Below are 17737 nucleotides of genomic sequence, written 5' to 3' on the forward strand. Positions count from 1 at the left end.
CTAAGAACTTGCCCTTTCGATAAATTATAGGGATTGCAAAATGGACTAAAAAAAACGTCAACAACGTTGTTGTAAGGCAGCTACGCTAGCTAAATACTTACTTTCCACATAGAAAAAACATAAAGTGTCAACGCTCTGTTAGTCAAAACTTCTTGATCTACTATTTAGTCCATCTCTTATCTACTAGTTCAATCTCAATCAAAGCTCATCCTACAGATGCTATAACCTTTCTAACATCTAGATCCATTATCTTTTTCCTAATTCTTTATTCCTTAGAAAGTTCTTTGAATCTTCTATTACAATTACACAAATATTGTCAAATGATTATATAAATAAAATATCTTCCTCTTTTAGATAAATTTCTACCATTTTAATATAAAATTATATTTTGACTCTAATGTAAAATTTTGATTGACAGTACAAAAGTATAAACAATATTTGATACAATATCACACTTGAAGATAAGCCAAATAAATCTATGAACAAAAAGAAATTTTGCTCATCCAAAATTTATATAAAAAGAATATTATATTATAGAGCTTGGCCCTTGCTACATCTATGTAGAGCAAAAGAAAAAAAATAAAATGTCAACGCTATATCAGTCAATTTACATCTAGAGAGATAAGTAAAATACACAGTAGGTAAGAAATTTTCCTTTTTAGCCAATTCGCTGGCGGCTCAGAATAATCAATATATTATTTCCTTTGAATTTGCTGATTCTACGTTACCAAAAGAATGAGGAGAATCCGTCTACGGTAGCTTCGATAACTATATGTCGTAGGGCTTACGTAGTCACCCCAACTTAATATAAAGAGCACCAACTCTGCAAACATATAATATTATAATAATTAACGACTGCGTCAACATGAATTAGTCCCAACACAGAAACTATATTATAATTAATCAATTACGTCAACATGAATTAGTCCTCGCAGAGTAGTTAATTTTCCCGCTATATAATAGACATGTTATGGGATTGTAATACACAATTCGACTACACATTCATATCCCGAGCTTTTCTGTCTGATTCTTCTGTGTCTCTATTTATAATGGGTAACCGCATGATTTACTTCACGTTGGGACTTTTCCTATTGATATGTTGGTACAGTGATAATGTCATGGCAGCGGATTCCGATCCCTTGCAAGATTTCTGCGTCGCAGACAAGGAAAGCATGGGTGAGTACATAAGTTTTATTTGATTTGCTTATCAGGCGAGTTGCTCACAAATTAATTAAAATACAATGGTGTGATATGAGTTGTTGCTAACAAATTGATTAAAACAGTTAAGGTGAACGGGTTCGTTTGCAAAGATCCCAAGGATGTTTCGGCAGAGGACTTCTTCTTCGGGGGACTTGGGCAGGCAGGGAACACCGACAATGCAGTGGGCTCCAATGTAACGATGGCCAATGTTATGCAGATACCGGGCCTCAACACCTTCGGAATATCGTTGGTCCGTATCGATTACGCAGTGGGTGGAATAAATCCTCCTCACACGCACCCAAGAGCCACTGAAGTTCTTGTTTTACTGGAAGGCCAGCTTCTTGTGGGTTTCATTGACACCACCAACAAGTTTTTCAGCAAAACGTTGGAGAAGGGAGATGTGTTTGTGTTTCCAAAGGCACTTGTGCATTTCCAGCAGAATGTGGGGCATGAAAATGCGGTGGCCATAGCTGCATTGAGCAGCCAGCTTCCGGGAGCTCAGACAATCGCCAACTCTCTGTTTGCAGCGGATCCTCCTCTCCCAGATTCCGTATTGGCCAAGGCCTTCCGCATCACCCAAGAGCTTGCCGATTACATTCAGAAGAAATTTGCATAAGAATTTGCTTTTTTCTATTAAATAAAACAAACAAGCGGTCTGGTCTGGACAACGTGGGAAGACCGTCCTTCCCAATTCTTTTTCCTCACAGTTGAATAAAACTCTCTTTTTAGAGTTATTGCCGTCCTCTTGTGCTATTCATAGCATCCGTTTTTAACCCAGGCACTTCCCCTCCGTGAACATTGCTTGCAAATCTGCCATTGTTTCCTAACGATTTCCTTAGACGCTCTCTCATCCTCTCAACTTCCAAATTACAAAGCACTCTTATAATAGATGTCGATTTTATTATATTCTATTTGTTTAAATATTTTGATTTTATTTTATATATCCATGATTTTACTGCATCAATAAGTGAGACAACTTCCATAGCAAAGGGCATGCTCGTTTATGTGTTAATGAAAGATATTGTTTGCTCCTCATTTTCATTTTTTGTACTTAGAACTACATGTTTGAATACCTCATTTGATATATTTAGGTTGATAAACCTTCTATTTCTCTTTGCTAATAGAATTTATACTATCATATGACTCAATTATTGGACTCCAATATTCCTTTCTATTATTTTTTTGGTGAGAAACCTCCTATAAGCTCTTGTAGCTGAATCATCTCGGTTCTTCATTAAAAAATTAATGGTATGATTATGAGCCAATTAAATATTTTTTTGCATACTTTGTAATATATTTAATTAATTCATGTACTGACAGAACGAATTACCAATCAATATTTCCTCGCCATCACTGGAGTATATAGCAATTGTGTGGCTACACTCTACCATTATTTCTCAATGGTGAAAATTCTATATCCCCCTTTTTTTTTTATCTTCATAAACTCTTGATCCCTGCAAACTAAATGGCCATGGAACATTATACCTATATATCATTTAAGTATATATTTTTTGGTAAATTAACTAATTTATTCAAGCAATACATTATTTATATTAATTGTTCAAACTAATGATATAAAATGCAACAATTACTTGAAGATCATCTTTGCCCGTTTTTTATGTGTATGGTGTTCAAAATCTTCTCATAGTCATTGTTAAATTTAGTCTATACAAGTTGTTTCATACTTTAAGAGATGGATGTAAAGAAAAATTATAGAATTCTCACAATGTAAATTTTGATTTATCAATTTGCAATTTTATATTAATAAAACGGGTACATAAGATTGTGCATATTTGTTTAAGTTCTAATATCTTCTCGATGGTTCCATGGATGAATAATTACTTCAAGATTCATTAGTTGATCTACATTAAAATCAAATCAATATCATCCATATTTGGTTCTCCATACATCCATGTGAATCCATACACATGTATTTATGGTGTATGTTGGCACTCATATATATTATAGTTTAATCCAGCTATGGCCACTGCATTTTCATGCCTCACATTCTGTTGGAAAAGAACAAGTGCCTTTGGTAACACAAACACATCTCCAATATAGAAGGCAAGACTATCAAAGGAGAATAGGAAACTAAGAAAATGTTGAGCGTGATTAAGAGAAGACATGATAACAATGAATTATTATCATAGTCAAACATCGATTTGTTAATATGTGAAAGGTTGCGATTAAAGATAGATGAAGGAAATAATTCCAAAGAGAGGAGACTTGTCTCCTTAGACACCCTTTGTCCTCATAGATTAAAGAGGGTCTCTACTGGGGATATTACAGTGGTATCAGAGCATGATCTTTCCAGCCTGTGAAATAAATAACATTCTAAAGATTGACCATGAGACCTAACCGAAGGCCTCAACATCCAAAGAGAAAGATTACCTATCATCAACCTAGAAAAAGGCATCGTAACCTCAAGTCTATATTGAGGAAAAGAAACTACTTGTACATAAATCGTATAGAACTATTAGCAAATCAAGAATTCCTACATCGCTTTCGTGATTTTACACATGGCAACAACATCTTCACAACAAGTCAATAGTAGAAAGAAGCCTTCTTGCAGAGAGAATTCTTGTCGTATACACCGATCTAGAAGCATCACACTCTTCCATCAAATGAGAATATTTCTATGAAGATAATATTCAAAATAGTATCATATATTCAATTTTAAAAAGGAAAAACAAAAGTAGCTTGCACATGAAGGAACGATACCTTATATAGGTCAACATTATTCAAATTGAATAGTTGACATCAATATAAGGATGCATAGATCATTAATTGAAGTACATGAGAGTTAATACTGCACATGAGTAAAAGTTAGAATGATCAAGATGATTCAAGAAAAGGGTTCATCATAGAACATTTAGAGCCTTAAAGGGCTTACCTTAAAGAGGTTAGCAATGTGGTTACAACAACCAAGTAAGAGGGAAGCGAGAATGGAGGTTAGGCTAAGGGCCGCCAAGTAAATACTTGGTGTAGGAATGACTCAATAAAAAACCCATGCCTTCCCAAAGAGTATATGGGGAAGTAATAATGTGGATAGCAAACATGAGCTGCCAAGTAGAGCAAGAGGGTTGTCGAGAACAACCACTCTTATGCTTAGTGTAGAAATGGATAAAAATATGCTTCCCATTTCTTCCCAAGAAGGAGATGAGAATGGCATAAAGGTTGACCTGAGCCACCAAGTAGAGAAAGTAAGTCTCTTAGGTTTGGTGTAGAAATGGCTCCAAGCCTCCAGGAAAGTTCCCATTCCTTCTAAACATAGAGAAATGTAGAGGAATTATGGCACAAAGAAGGCAGTTCCTCTTGGGCATAAAGAAATGTAGAGGAATTATGGCGCAAAGAAGTCAGTTCCTCTCAAGATTAGGTACACTAGCTCAAGGAAGATAGCCCCCCTGAAGTGGACATAATGGCTCAAGGAAGCCATTCCTTCTCGATTTGGGAAGTGGCTCAAAGAAAGCTAACCCCCCCCCCCCCCCCCCCACAAAAAAAAGTTGGATAGAGATTGCTCAGGGAAGCCAACCTCCCTCAAGTAGATAGAATGGCTCAAGGAAGCTAGTCCTTCTCAAGTTGGGCCATGGCTCAAAGAAGCAAGTCCCTACCAAGTTGGAAAAAGATGGCTCAAGGGAGTCAGTCTCTCTCAAGTTGGACAAAAATTGGTTAAGGAAGCCAATCCATCTTAAGTTTCGGTAAAGGACTCAAGGAAGCCAATCCCTCCAAGTTGCAATAGATTCACTAGAAACTAAGTAGTAAATTTTGTAACATTTGTCATTACTTTAATTTATATGATTATATGTTTGGTACTACTAATCTATGCGCAGGTTCATCCAAGAAGGAGGACAAGGAGAAATTGCTCGAGGACAAGCAAAATCAAAAGGGGCAGATTGTGATATCCCCATATTGACCAATTTTGTGAAGTCTCTAAGAGACAAAATCACAGTTTTATTGTTTAAAATTTATCACTGAGGAAGTCCTCAATTAGAGAATATGAATCGATGATGGATAAAGTAAGTAGAAATAAATATACTTTTCATACGTTGAAATGAATAAGTGAAGACTACTGCATACAACTAGAATATGAGATACCATCCTATTGATGGTGTTTTGATGCATTATCGAACACAGAATAAAATACCAATGGCACTCTATGCTCTCTTGATAAAAAAGACTCTTAGATGTTGAATATCTGTGAAGGATCACATGAGATGACTCCAAGGTTCTTTTATGTCAAGTCTTGACTTGTCGAATAGCTTCAATGGTATTGATGTAATTTGTTGTACCTGCGAGGGGACTTATATGTTGAATACCTGAATGCTTGAATGATGCTAGAATGTAGGATTTCACTTGACTTGATTAAAAAAAAGAAGAAAAAGGATAGGGCGTAGAAAGTTATTCTAACTCTAAGAATGTAGGAGCAATGGGTGATCTTTGATGAAACTCTAACTAAGTTTTGCTTTGACATGCTATGAACATCTCCACAAGGCTAGTGTGATCTTCTAAGGATATCTTTGTGATTTTTAAATCATCTCTACAAGCATAGAAACCATCAAGTTGATGCATATCAATGAAGAAGCGATAATTGAAGTTAAGCTTTAGTTGAATGATTCGTGTCGACTACACAGTATGGATATACGAATTTCACCATTGATCACACAAAGTCTTTCATTCATTTAATTATCAATATCTAAAATGAAGATCCAACAAGAAACCATGCAATTATAGAAGAAACAACACTTTCCACCATAACTTCAATGGAAAGGAAGTTTATTTACAACTTTGGCAACAATTTCTGCTTTCTCTTCCTATTCTACTCTAGTTGCTAACTTCTCTTGAACTACTAGCTATTGACTATTCCCCTTACAAATGAAGAAGTGAGGCCTTTTATAGTGATCTCATTACAATTCAGTGGATCAGATTGATTTGAGATCAATGGCCAAGATTAAAAGATAGAAACCCTAATTAGGGTTTGTTGAACCCATTACAAAATATTTAATTCTTGACCTATGATATGTTTACATTTTAATAGACACATGTCCTTAGAAAATTCAATGAATATATGATGGCTGTAGGTACATCAAACTTTGTGCCTTTGTAGTAGTTATCTCCTTTTGATGAATGAGGTTAAACGCATTGAATCTAGATGCCTTATCCTGAAATGATATGATTGGATGTAATGATGACTAGGCACCACCTCAGCTTTATTGATTGTAACTCATCACAAGTGTGCAATTGAATGTGACATATCTCTTGATACTCAACATTTGCAAGTGCTTGATGTGACGATGACTCCACTCATGTTGATCTTCTAACTTTGATTAAATCTTCTGAAACGATCGCATGTCTTGATTGCTTGCATTCGCAAACTTTCATCTAACTACACTGACAAAGATTCTTGGATTTCTGAAAGAAATTCAAGATTGTAAAAATTCTTCATGAGTGCGTGTCGCTGACCCTCATCTTCCTTCTTGATGAGAGCCTACCATTTCTTTGCACGAACTGAGTTCTTGCCTTGCATGAGCTTGTGACTTGATGATTCCAACAATTGCTTTGTAGAGGCTTGAAGCGTGATGTCCTCCTTCATGTGAATTTTTTGCGATCCCGTCGTCACACACCTATGAGATTTGTTCAAGTTAGTGTCATGATATGAGATTTACTTGGAAATAAATAATCATTTACTTAAGATAAATCAAGAAACCTCGTAAAGAAAATCAAACCAGTCATAACATGAGGCCTGATTTCTCACAAAATTGATCAAAGATGTAATTTGCTAAATAAGATGAGTTCGACATGGTTGAGGAGTTCTAATTCATCACTCCCCAATGAGGTTGTCATATGTGCAATCGCAATGGCGACTTGCTGCTGTAACTTCAACATGATCATTTTCTTCCTAGGATAAAACCTAGTTAATCACTTCTAAAATATTATCCCTTTTACTTACATCACTCCCTGCAAATGACCCAAGCAGGTTTTCAAAGTGTCAAACTACAACCCTCTCTATTTTATCTCCAGCCGAACACCGCAGATCATTTTCATCCTTGATCACCTCATTCCTGTTGAGCAACCTCTTTGCCTTAATCGACAAGTGAAAAAACTTTGTATTTAAGTCTTTTTCCGAAATCCACATCTCCCTAGACTTGTCATGCTAGAAAATATCCTCCCTAATCAATACCTCCAATAGACACTGCATTAGCTCCTTTCCTTTTCCAAATTCAGCATTAGTCATTCCTATCCAAATCACCTTCTCATTAAGAGACACAATCTCCTCCTCTAGCCTCAAAAAAAATATTCCTAAAGGATTGTATGTTCCACTGCTTAATTTTATCCTTAAGGAAATGTAATTGTTTCACAAACTAGAAACTAGGCATATCTTCAAATATATTACTCTCTTCCCACAACTTGTTTAGATAAGACAAGAATTGCCCGTCCTACCACCACATGCTTTGAAAATAAAAATTCCCAGAGAATCGAGTCTTTCCAATTTCTAGTTCCAACTAGATAGGGAAGTGATCGGAAATAAAAATCAGCAAAATGCTCAACACCAAGGAGAAATGACCTTCCATCCTTCATGGTCCCACCAAGAACCAATCTAATCTTTTGAAAATATTGGTAAAATTTAGTCTCCTATTCATCCTTGTAAATTTGCCATTTTTTGGAATTACATCAACCACCTAATTGTCTGCTTAAAAAACTTTTAAAATATTCCATAATTCTCTTAGAACTTCTTAAATTGCATTGAAGTCTCCTACCACCACAAACCAATCCTTGCCAATGATACTGATGCGTTCTGATAGTTCCTTCCAAACTCTCATCTTGTCCTTTGTTTTAACAGACCCATAAACATTAATCAAAGGGAACTCTGAATCATAAGAAGGGAGTTCACTCTAAATATCATCCAATATTCTGACATTTCTCCAGGAAAAATATTGACCACATGGGGGTTCCATAAGAACCCCAGGCCTCCTGCAGAACCCCTAGCTTCTTGGAAAAAACCTTCCCATCTAGAACAATAATGTAGCAAACTAAGCACCTTATCCAAACTCAGCTTGGTTTCTTGGAATAGAATTATTTTATTAGAGACTTTCTCTAATGAATGCCTAACCAAGCGTTTCTTGTCAAGAGCCGAGAGGCACCTGGAATTCCAGGTAAGGATCCTCATGTTCCTCCAAGGGAGGACTTACCTCCCTTGGATCTTCTAAAAAATTTGACTACATTGATGATCCCTTTCTCCTTTGCCCTATCTTCATGCTTTTTCTTGTTTCTCCTCGTCCCTCTACTTCCTTTGGATCTCCCCAACAGAGCATTAGCCGATTGGCTAATGCTTCTCAGGTCAATAATATCCAATTCATCTTCATTATCAAACTCCTCTTTCGACCTCATGTCGTAATCGACCTTCACGTCTGACAAGCCCATCCAAGCATCCTGAGCATTGTTAGAAGCCTTGCTTCGGTCTATGTCCATGATTATGGGAGAGAAACCAACCTTTTTTGAATTGTCTCTTCCACCCTCCCCATCATTGTCTCCATCTGTTTCTTTGATGACCAAAGCCCCTAAAGGGCCTATTGTCTCCTTCCTCGAAGATGAAAATACCTTCTTAACCGACTGCTATCTCTTGGGCTGCATAACCATCTCATAGCGGGCCTAACAAAGATTCTACATTCCTTTGTCATATGATTCCTACCACCACATCGACCACAAAATTGTTTAATGTCTTCTACTTCAATCTAATGCATCCATATACTTCAAACCGATTTCAAACAAATCTTGGAGGAACCTTTTTAACTACAATGATTCTGATTCCAGCATACAAATAGGAGTCATTTTTTGCTATCCCCTCATCAGTTTATAGTAAGGTTCCCAAGGTTCTAGTAATTCTCTCCAAACTACTCTCCCCGATATTCTATTGCAAGTTTATAAACACGAATCCAAATAGGACTATCATACGGAGCCAATGGAACTGGGTCAAAATGGGGAAACCACAGTTTCATGTATAAGGGATGGTTATCCACAAACCAGTTGCCATGGAGAAGAATCTTCTCTTTCTCCTCTACCTCTGCAAAAATAAAAATGAAGAATCTGCTTAGATTGAATTTAACAACCACCTTGGCCTTCTAATTCTCCTCAATCCAAGATTTAATTAATCTTCTCTCATATTTCGGCTTGACAATCTTGCAAATGATCGCCACTTCCTCCCAAAGGTTGATATCTTCTTCTATTTCATCTGATAGGTCAATCTTCACCTGTTCCACTTCCACCTCTTTTTGGGCTTCTGATTTTAACCCATGGAGGTTAAAGTAAGGGCTGCCAAGTAAATACTTGGTGTAGGAATGACTCAATAAAACCCCATGCCTTCCCAAAGAGTATATAGGGAAGTAAGAATGTGGATAGAAAACATGAGCTGCCCAGTAGAGTAAGAGGGTTGTAGAGAACAACTACTCTTAGGCTTAGTGTAGAAATGGCCAAAAAAATGTTTCCCATTTCTTCCCAAGAAGGAGATGAGAATGGCATAAAGGCTGACCCAAGTTGCGAAGCAGAGAAAGTAAGTCTCTTAGGTTTGGTGTAGAAATGGCTCCATGCCTCTAGGAACCCATTCCTTCTAAACATAAAGAAATGTAGAGGAATTATGACACAAAGAAGATAGTTCCTCTTAGGCATATAGAAATGTATAGGAATTATGGCACAAAGAAGTTAGTTCCTCTCAAGATTAGGTACACTATCTCAAAGAAACTAGCCCCCCTCAAGTGGACATAATGGCTCAAGGAAGCCAGTCCCTCTCAATTTGGGAAATGGCTCAAAGAAAGCTAGCCCCCCCCCCAAGTTGGATAGAGATTTCTCAAGGAAGCCAGTCTCCCTCAAGTGGATAGAATGGCTCAAGGAAGCTAGTCCCTCTCAAGTTGGGCCATGGCTCAAAGAAGCTAGTCCCTACCAAGTTGGACAAGGATGGCTCAAGGAAGCCAGTCACTCTCAAGTTGGACATAAATGGCTCAAGGAAGCCAGTCCATCTCAAGTTTAGGTAAAGGACTCAAGGAAGCCAATCCCTCCAAGTTGCAATAGATTCAATAGAAACTAAGTAGTAACTTTTCTAACATTTGTCATTACTTTAATTTATATGATTATATGTTTGGTACTAATAATCTATGCGCAAGTTCATCCAAGAAGGAGGATGAGGAGAAATTTCTAGAGGACAAGCAAAATCAAGAGGGGGAGATTGTGATATCCTTGTATTGACCGATTTTGTGAAGTCTCTAAGAGACAAAATCACAATCTTGTTGTCTAAAATTTATCACCGAGGAAGTCCTCAATTAGAGAATATGAATCAATGATCTTTGATGAAACTCTAACTAAGTCTTGCTTTGACATGCTATAAATATGTCCACAAGGCTAGTGTGATCTTCTAAGGATGGCTTTGTGATTTTTGAATCATCACTACAAGCATAGACACCATCAAGTTGATGCATATCAATGAAGAAGTGATAATTGAAGTTAAGCTTTAGTTGAATGATTCCAATTGACTACACAAGGCACTTTACCATAGGAAAGTGTTAGTAGTATGGATATACAAATATCACCTTTGATCAATGAAGTCACCGTACAAGAGGATGAATTCCCTATCCTTAAATGAGATCCGTATGCTCGTTGAATTTCGATTGAGGAAAAAAGAATTTGTTGATGAAAATCAGAATCGCTGCCTATGAACTTATCAAATACGCTGTTCAAATGCAATTCGTCAAACTCAAGCTTGAGGGTTTGCCGATATTACTTTGCCAATGCCGCTGATGTCTAAGTTGCTGTGTTCAAGGGTAAATTCACCAATGTCAAAATCAGAGTCGTAATTCCATGATTCTATTAATGGATGCAAATCGCAGGTCAGAGATTTGGAATCGCTTCTCAAGATGCAATCGCTGTGGATGAATACATTTATTGCAGTCAATTTAATCGCAATGTTCACTGGTATTGAAGGTAGCTTGTAGTCGCAGTATGACAAACACTCGTTGATGATTCAACTTGCAATTTGGGCGATATGTGGCTTGAAACATTGCATTATAGTATACCAATATTAGTATAATGCAAATTAGTTCATTGGCCGCCCATGTTACAATCACTTAATATCCATTCTTAGTCCCTACCTTATAAGGCAGAGACTAATGTTTTCATTACAAGCGTTTGATATTAAATTGCTGCTTGAAAATTTCATCAACCCATTTAAGCTATAGTTCTATGTTATTATTTTATTAAAGCTATTTTTTAATTAATTTTTGCTATTTTCTAATTGGCAGCTGATAATTTCCTGGGGTTTAAATTATTTTTTATGGAAAATAGAATCGTTCACCAATGAAAAGGAAAAATTGAGTTTTTTAAAATGTTATTTTTCTGCAGGTACGACGACATTTAGAAGTTCCTTGAAGTAACAGCTGGCATTCGTTAAACACATTAAATGCAGTTGTAATTATATGCCATGTTATTATTGTTCCTACTTTTTTCAAACTCCCGCATTCTGCTCTCTGGCTTTGATTAATGGCGGTTATGCTGTAGGAGACTAAAATATTGTTCAATCGAAGGCAATAAGGCTTGAACTCTGTGTGCTAAATTTTGATAGCTCGGTGGTTTCAAGTTCAAGTTTCGAGAGTTTGATGGGCACAGAGTGGATCTGTTCTCATTCAATTTATTAATTCCAGGTTAGCTTAGTTCCCATTATTTTTTGTCTATAATTCTTGGTTCTGGTGAGGCTTAAAATGGTAGCTGAGAGAATATGTAACCATCTGCCTCCTTTTCATGGCTAAGTGAGTTGATTTTTTAGATGCTTTCTGTTTGTATAATATCTTAGAATTTTTATGCGAATAGTTAAAGGAACTATTTCAATCATACCTTCTAGATGCTTTGCATATTAGTCAAATTTGTTCAAAATATCTGTAAAAGATTATGTGCTACGAGCTGCTTCAAACAGGTGTGAATGTATCACAAAATCACTAGACCACAACCTTCAGATAACTTTGGCCATAGAAAGGCAACCAATCTATAAATTTTCACATTACAGTTTCTGTCATTATCTAATTTTTAGTTAAAACCTACCCTCTTGAGTTTTGCAAAGATATGAACTCTAAACATAAAATTGTATATATGCTAAATGCATTTTGTGTGTCATTATTTAGAGTCTCCTAACTTCATTGCGAGCCCGATGCATTTTGTGTATTATAAGCATGGAAGATTCAAATACATGGAAGCAAATATGTTTTTGGCTTTGATTTTTTTGTGATTTTTGTTTGATAATCATTTTTCAAGTTTTCAAGAGGTTAAAAACAGTTAAAATACTGTCGAGAAAATCATTTATTTATATTTAGCTTGATTTCTTATGCCTAATTTGTACAAAGTAAGTTTTTATTGGCATAATTTTTTGTCAGGTGTAATTTCGCCCTAAAAATGCTCGTTTAACTTGGGCTTAGTCTGAGTTAAATGGTGTTTTGTTGGTAGGTATAGATTTTGCCCTAAATTTATTTGGAGCCAGAAAAAAAGCCTAAGTTTTATCGCAAGATTTTTAGTTTTCACAAGTCAACGCATGTTTTTTTTAATAATTATTTGGTAAGGCACAATGAAATATTGTGGAGTTTTTTTCTCATTTTTTCATAATGGGAGAAATAATAGTTTAATTGCTCCATATGCATAATTAACATAAGAGGTTACTTTGTAAAATTCTCCTCTTAGTCACAAATTCAGGAGTTGCAAAGGATTCATTAGCCTCTGGAAGCACGTTCCGATGAAATACAATGTAAATTTGGTGATGTTATGGCTCAACAATCATCTTGTATTCAAAATCTTCTCACACTTGTTATAATATCCTTTTAATTCATAGTTCTATCTTTTTAATTATTTAAAAGAAAGGCTGAAAACTATATGTTATGTTAGTTGCTTCATCTTTGCCTAAAGATTAGTATGCAATTTAGCATTTTATAGAATTTTGTATTGTGTTTTTGTTAGGGAATCAGTGATTAAGAAGATCGACTTTCAAATGATTAAGAAGATTGACTTTCAAATGTATTGTTGGTTGCTTACATTGGGCCAGTGATCTGTAGATTTCTTTTTGTTGGTGAAATATTTGCTACGTGAGATTATCAAAGTAAAACTTTAACTTGAAGCACAGTTGGTACCACACAGAAAGTATAGGTATAGGTTTCTTAATGACTACAACTGACATTCATAAAACACTGAGGTGGTATTAATATTTATGAAATTCGTAAAAAAATATAATGTACGTGTTTTGTTATTGCTTCTACATTCTTCTTACATTCGCTTAAAGATTTGATGAAGGTTTTCAAGTATACCCCTTGATTTTTCTTCCAGCTGCTTGCTATTATGTCCGAGGTCCTATGATGCTGGAGGAGACCTGAAATATTGTTGAGTCAAAGGAAATAAGGTGCTTTAGTGTCGGTAAAAGCCTAAGTTTTATTGCAAGATTTTTAGTTTTCACAAGTCAACACATGTTTTTTTTAATAACTATTTTGTAAGGGACAATGAAATATTGTGGAGTTTTTTTCTCATTTTTTCATAATGGGAGAAATAATAGTTTAATTGCTCCATATGCATAATTAACATAAGAGGTTACTCTGTAAAATTCTCCTTTTAGTCACAAATTCAGGAGTTGCAAAGGATTCATTAGCCTTGGGAAGCACGTTTCGATGAAATACAATGTAAATTTGGTGATGTTATGGCTCAACAATCATCTTGTCTTCAACATCTTCTCACACTTCTTATAATATCCTTTTAATTCATAGTTCTATCTTTTTAATTATTTAAAAGAAAGGCTGAAAACTATATGTTATGTTAGTTGCTTCATCTTCGCCTAAAGATTAGTATGCAATTTAGCATTTTACAGAATTTTGTATTGTGTTTTTGTTAGGGAATCAGTGATTAAGAAGATCGACTTTCAAATGATTAAGAAGATTGACTTTCAAATGTATTGTTGGTTGCTTACATTGGGCTAGTGATCTGTAGATTTTTTTTTGTTGGTGAAATATTTGCTACGTGAGATTATCAAAGTAAAACTTTAACTTGAAGCACAGTTGGTACCACACAGAAAGTATAGGTATAGGTTTCTTAATGACTACAACTGACATTCATAAAACACTGAGGCGGTATTAATATTTATGAAATTCGTAAAAAAATATAATGTACGTGTTTTGTTATTGCTTCTACATTCTTCTTACATTCGCTTAAAGATTTGATGAAGGTTTTCAAGTATACCCCTTGATTTTTCTTCTAGTTGCTTGCTATTATGTCCAAGGTCCTATGATGTTGGAGGAGACCTGAAATATTGTTGAGTCAAAGGCAATACGGTGCTTTAGTGTCGGTAAAAGCATAAGTTTTTAATAGACAAGTGAAAAATATCAGATGATTGGATTTTCCGTTTGTATGTTGAAACCCTAATACTCTACCCTATTTTGTGGCTTGCATTCATTATGAACAATTCTTATATTACTTTCAAGATATATTAGCAAAGTTTAAGAAATCATGAGTCTAGCCTATCTGTTAATTAAAAAATTAACATTTTTCTTTTGGGTTTCCATTGTCTCTTTGATTGTTAAGAAGAGTCTCATCTATTATGTTTAATGATATCCTTTGTGTTGTCAAAACAACCACAAAATTATTTCATATATAGATTGTCATAAACTTTCTATATGTTGTTCTAGTTTTGAATATTTCAGAAGTTCTTAATAGACTTTGTTATTATGTTTTTGAAAATTCATCATTTTTTTCTTATTTTTTCCTTGTTTTTCAAGTGATAAAAAGTTACATGACAAAGAAAGAGAATCCATGTTCTAAGTAATTCTAAAGCTAGAGTTGCATTGTGTTGCAGATGTATCTTGTTAAATTCAATATACCTTTATACACCTGCAAAACCTTAGTAATAATGTTATTTTTTTCTCAGATATATTGCTGAGTTTTTTATTCAATTTACAAAAAAATACCCCACCACACCACTTCTTGCTCTCCCACCTTCTTGAATTTCTTTATTTTTCTATAGGTCTATATCCTCGAGTATTGCAAAATAAAAGCTAAACCAACAATGAAATAATACAAAGTGATAAATGTGGATTAAAATTAAAAAATGTTCTTTAGTCTCTTTTACCAGTTCACTCGAAACCATAATATCCCGATCTAGTTCATTCCCGATCTAGTTTGCAATCCAATCCATTGTGGGTGTGAGCATGGCACATGATTTTGGGTCTAGATTAATGAAATTAAATGCATGTTTAGTATCTAAGCTATTAACTATGATTCTTGGATTCTCTGTTTTCAATTGTATCTCTTTTAGTATTTTATCACATTTTTCTTAAAAATATTGATTTTGGTTTTTTCTTGCTAAAACTTTTTTTATTATTTTGAAAAATCTTTAAAATAAGTTGTCCCCTATTATCCATTATATTTCAAAATGTTCTTCAATTTGAAAAAACAACAATTATTAATCAGTTTCTTTTAGTTATATTGTATGAGTTATTGTTAATTAATAGTCCTAATAATAAATTCAAATCTAATGGTTATTGTATCTTTCCATAATAATTTGGAACCAAACAAGCTTAGATTTTACCCATTTACAATGCAATAAAAAAATTCACCAATAATGTTTGTGATATCAAGCTCTCTATTATTCTTAACCATGCAATTGTTCAAATTGTTGAAAGAAACTATGATAATAGTCTCTACATTCTAATACAACTTTATATCCCAGTTTTTAGTGTGCAATAACCTTTTTTTTTTTTAATTGTTTAGGAGATTTGTTTTCTTTAGTAATCCTTGTTACTTTTGTAGGTTTTGCGATCTACGAGATAAAAAACCTTAGAGCTCGATGTTGCAACTATTGAAGAGCTTGAAATTATATTCTCATACTTATAGTGCTTGAAATAATCTTTAGTTTTTGTAAACAAAATTTTTGTAGAAATCTTTAGATTTTTTAAACATTAAATTTGTCCATCTAAAGTTTTGTTCTAAATATCAAAAATATTTGACATAGCAATTTTGATATCTTTATTTTATGATTGTTGTTGAAAAGCATATCCTTGTAATTGTCTTAAGAATAAAAATACGTTACAAAGTAGACAATTAAATGTAAATTGCCATAGTTATGTCTAAATTTGAAATGTTTATAGCTTTGACCATTTAAATTTATCTGTGTATTAAAATTCATATACATTGTGAAATGCCTCGAGTCTCAAAATTTTTGATAGTCATAATATTGTTATCAAGTAAATTTTCTACAAAATCAAAATCTTTCCAATATTCTATTTTCTACTAATTTTTGCAATTGGTGGGGACTCTAGCTGTATCACAGCTCTTGTTTAAAATTGAGTTGCCACCTTTGATTAAATAACTCATCACAAATCATCGATTTCACTTCAGCCAAATTAATACTTTACTGCTTTGAACCATTTAATGTTGGTCAATTGAGAAAAGAAGGATCGAATTTTCCTTACTCATCGTGAAATTGAATATTGAAATCGTTGAGCGACTTGCATCGTTCGAAGCAGTCATGTGCACTCGAAAAGTGCGATGCTTTCAAGAAGCAATGCTTAAAAGTAGTAATGATATTAATGAGCACTTCTTAAAAGGTAGTAGCGACATTGAAGGGTACCCCTTGAAAGTAGTAACGCTACTGAGAGGCACTACTTAAAAGCAGTAGTGACACCAAGAAGCACCGCTTAAAAAGGCACTGCTTGAAAAGAAGTAGTGACATCAAGAGGCATTTCTTGAAAAGAAGCAGTGACACAAAGAGGCACTACTTGAAAATTAATAATGCTACCGATGCTTATTTTCCATGCCTTAGCCAAATTTTAACGATTTTCATTTTTTGTGTTTTTCAATTTTTCATTTTTTTTTCAATTTTGTTTTATTTTTTATTTTTTTGAATTTTAAAATGATCTTTACTCTATGCTGAAGTAGCATTATTAATACCTTAGAAAAACATTTTGCTTTCACACACACTAGTTAAAAAAAAAACATTTTCAACATCCTTATTGCTTTGTGGGGCCAACAAAGAGAGTTTTTTTTGAAACTTTTGAATTCTCCCTACTTTAAGTCAAAATTGGGGCCAAAGTAATGCCACGAAAAAAATCAAAATGCCTTGAAACCTTGCAAAATTTATATGTTGAAAGCTTGGGGTGGGTCCCAACAAAGAGATTTCTTTAAAAAAAGCTTTTAATTCCCAATTTAAAGTTTAAAGTGGGGCCCAAGTAGGTGTGACATGGTAGTGGGATGTAAAGGCAAAGGTAATGAGTGAAGTGGATGGAAAAGGGGGGGATACAATGAATAAAGGGGAGTTACAAGAGACAAGGGAAAGGTAAGGGTGACGATAGGTGGTAAGGGGTTTAGGAAATAGGAGTATAGGGGCTATGGGTTATAAAGAGTTAATAAGAGGTTGGGTGTAGGGTGTAGGGGGTAAGATAGGGGTAGGGTAGGGGTAGATGATAGGTTAGGATGGACAGGATAAAGAAAGGGGTAGGATGGAAGTTAGGGGATAGGTTAGCTTAAGGAAATAAGAGGC

At 34.6% G+C, this 17737-nt stretch overlaps 1 protein-coding gene across 1 annotated transcript; it reads left to right on the plus strand.

Annotated features, from left to right (window-relative positions):
- The first annotated feature begins 965 nt into the window (after positions 1-965).
- Positions 966-2023, plus strand: LOC131862541 (putative germin-like protein 2-3). Its single transcript, XM_059215017.1, has 2 exons — positions 966-1176; positions 1284-2023. The coding sequence occupies exons 1-2, from the start codon at positions 966-968 to the stop codon at positions 1814-1816; spliced, it is 744 nt and encodes a 247-aa protein (XP_059071000.1). The 3' UTR covers positions 1817-2023.
- Positions 2024-17737: the final 15714 nt, after the last annotated feature.

The sequence above is a fragment of the Cryptomeria japonica genome, unplaced genomic scaffold, assembly GCF_030272615.1.
Source record: "Cryptomeria japonica unplaced genomic scaffold, Sugi_1.0 HiC_scaffold_46, whole genome shotgun sequence".
NCBI lineage: Eukaryota > Viridiplantae > Streptophyta > Pinopsida > Cupressales > Cupressaceae > Cryptomeria > Cryptomeria japonica.

Bases quoted from the DNA above. Each gene is read 5' to 3' on its own strand.
- LOC131862541 (XM_059215017.1), top strand. From the start codon at position 966: ATGTTATGGGATTGTAATACACAATTCGACTACACATTCATATCCCGA. The intron at 1,177-1,283 runs GTGAGTACATAA...TGATTAAAACAG, and splicing joins CGCAGACAAGGAAAGCATGG to TTAAGGTGAACGGGTTCGTT.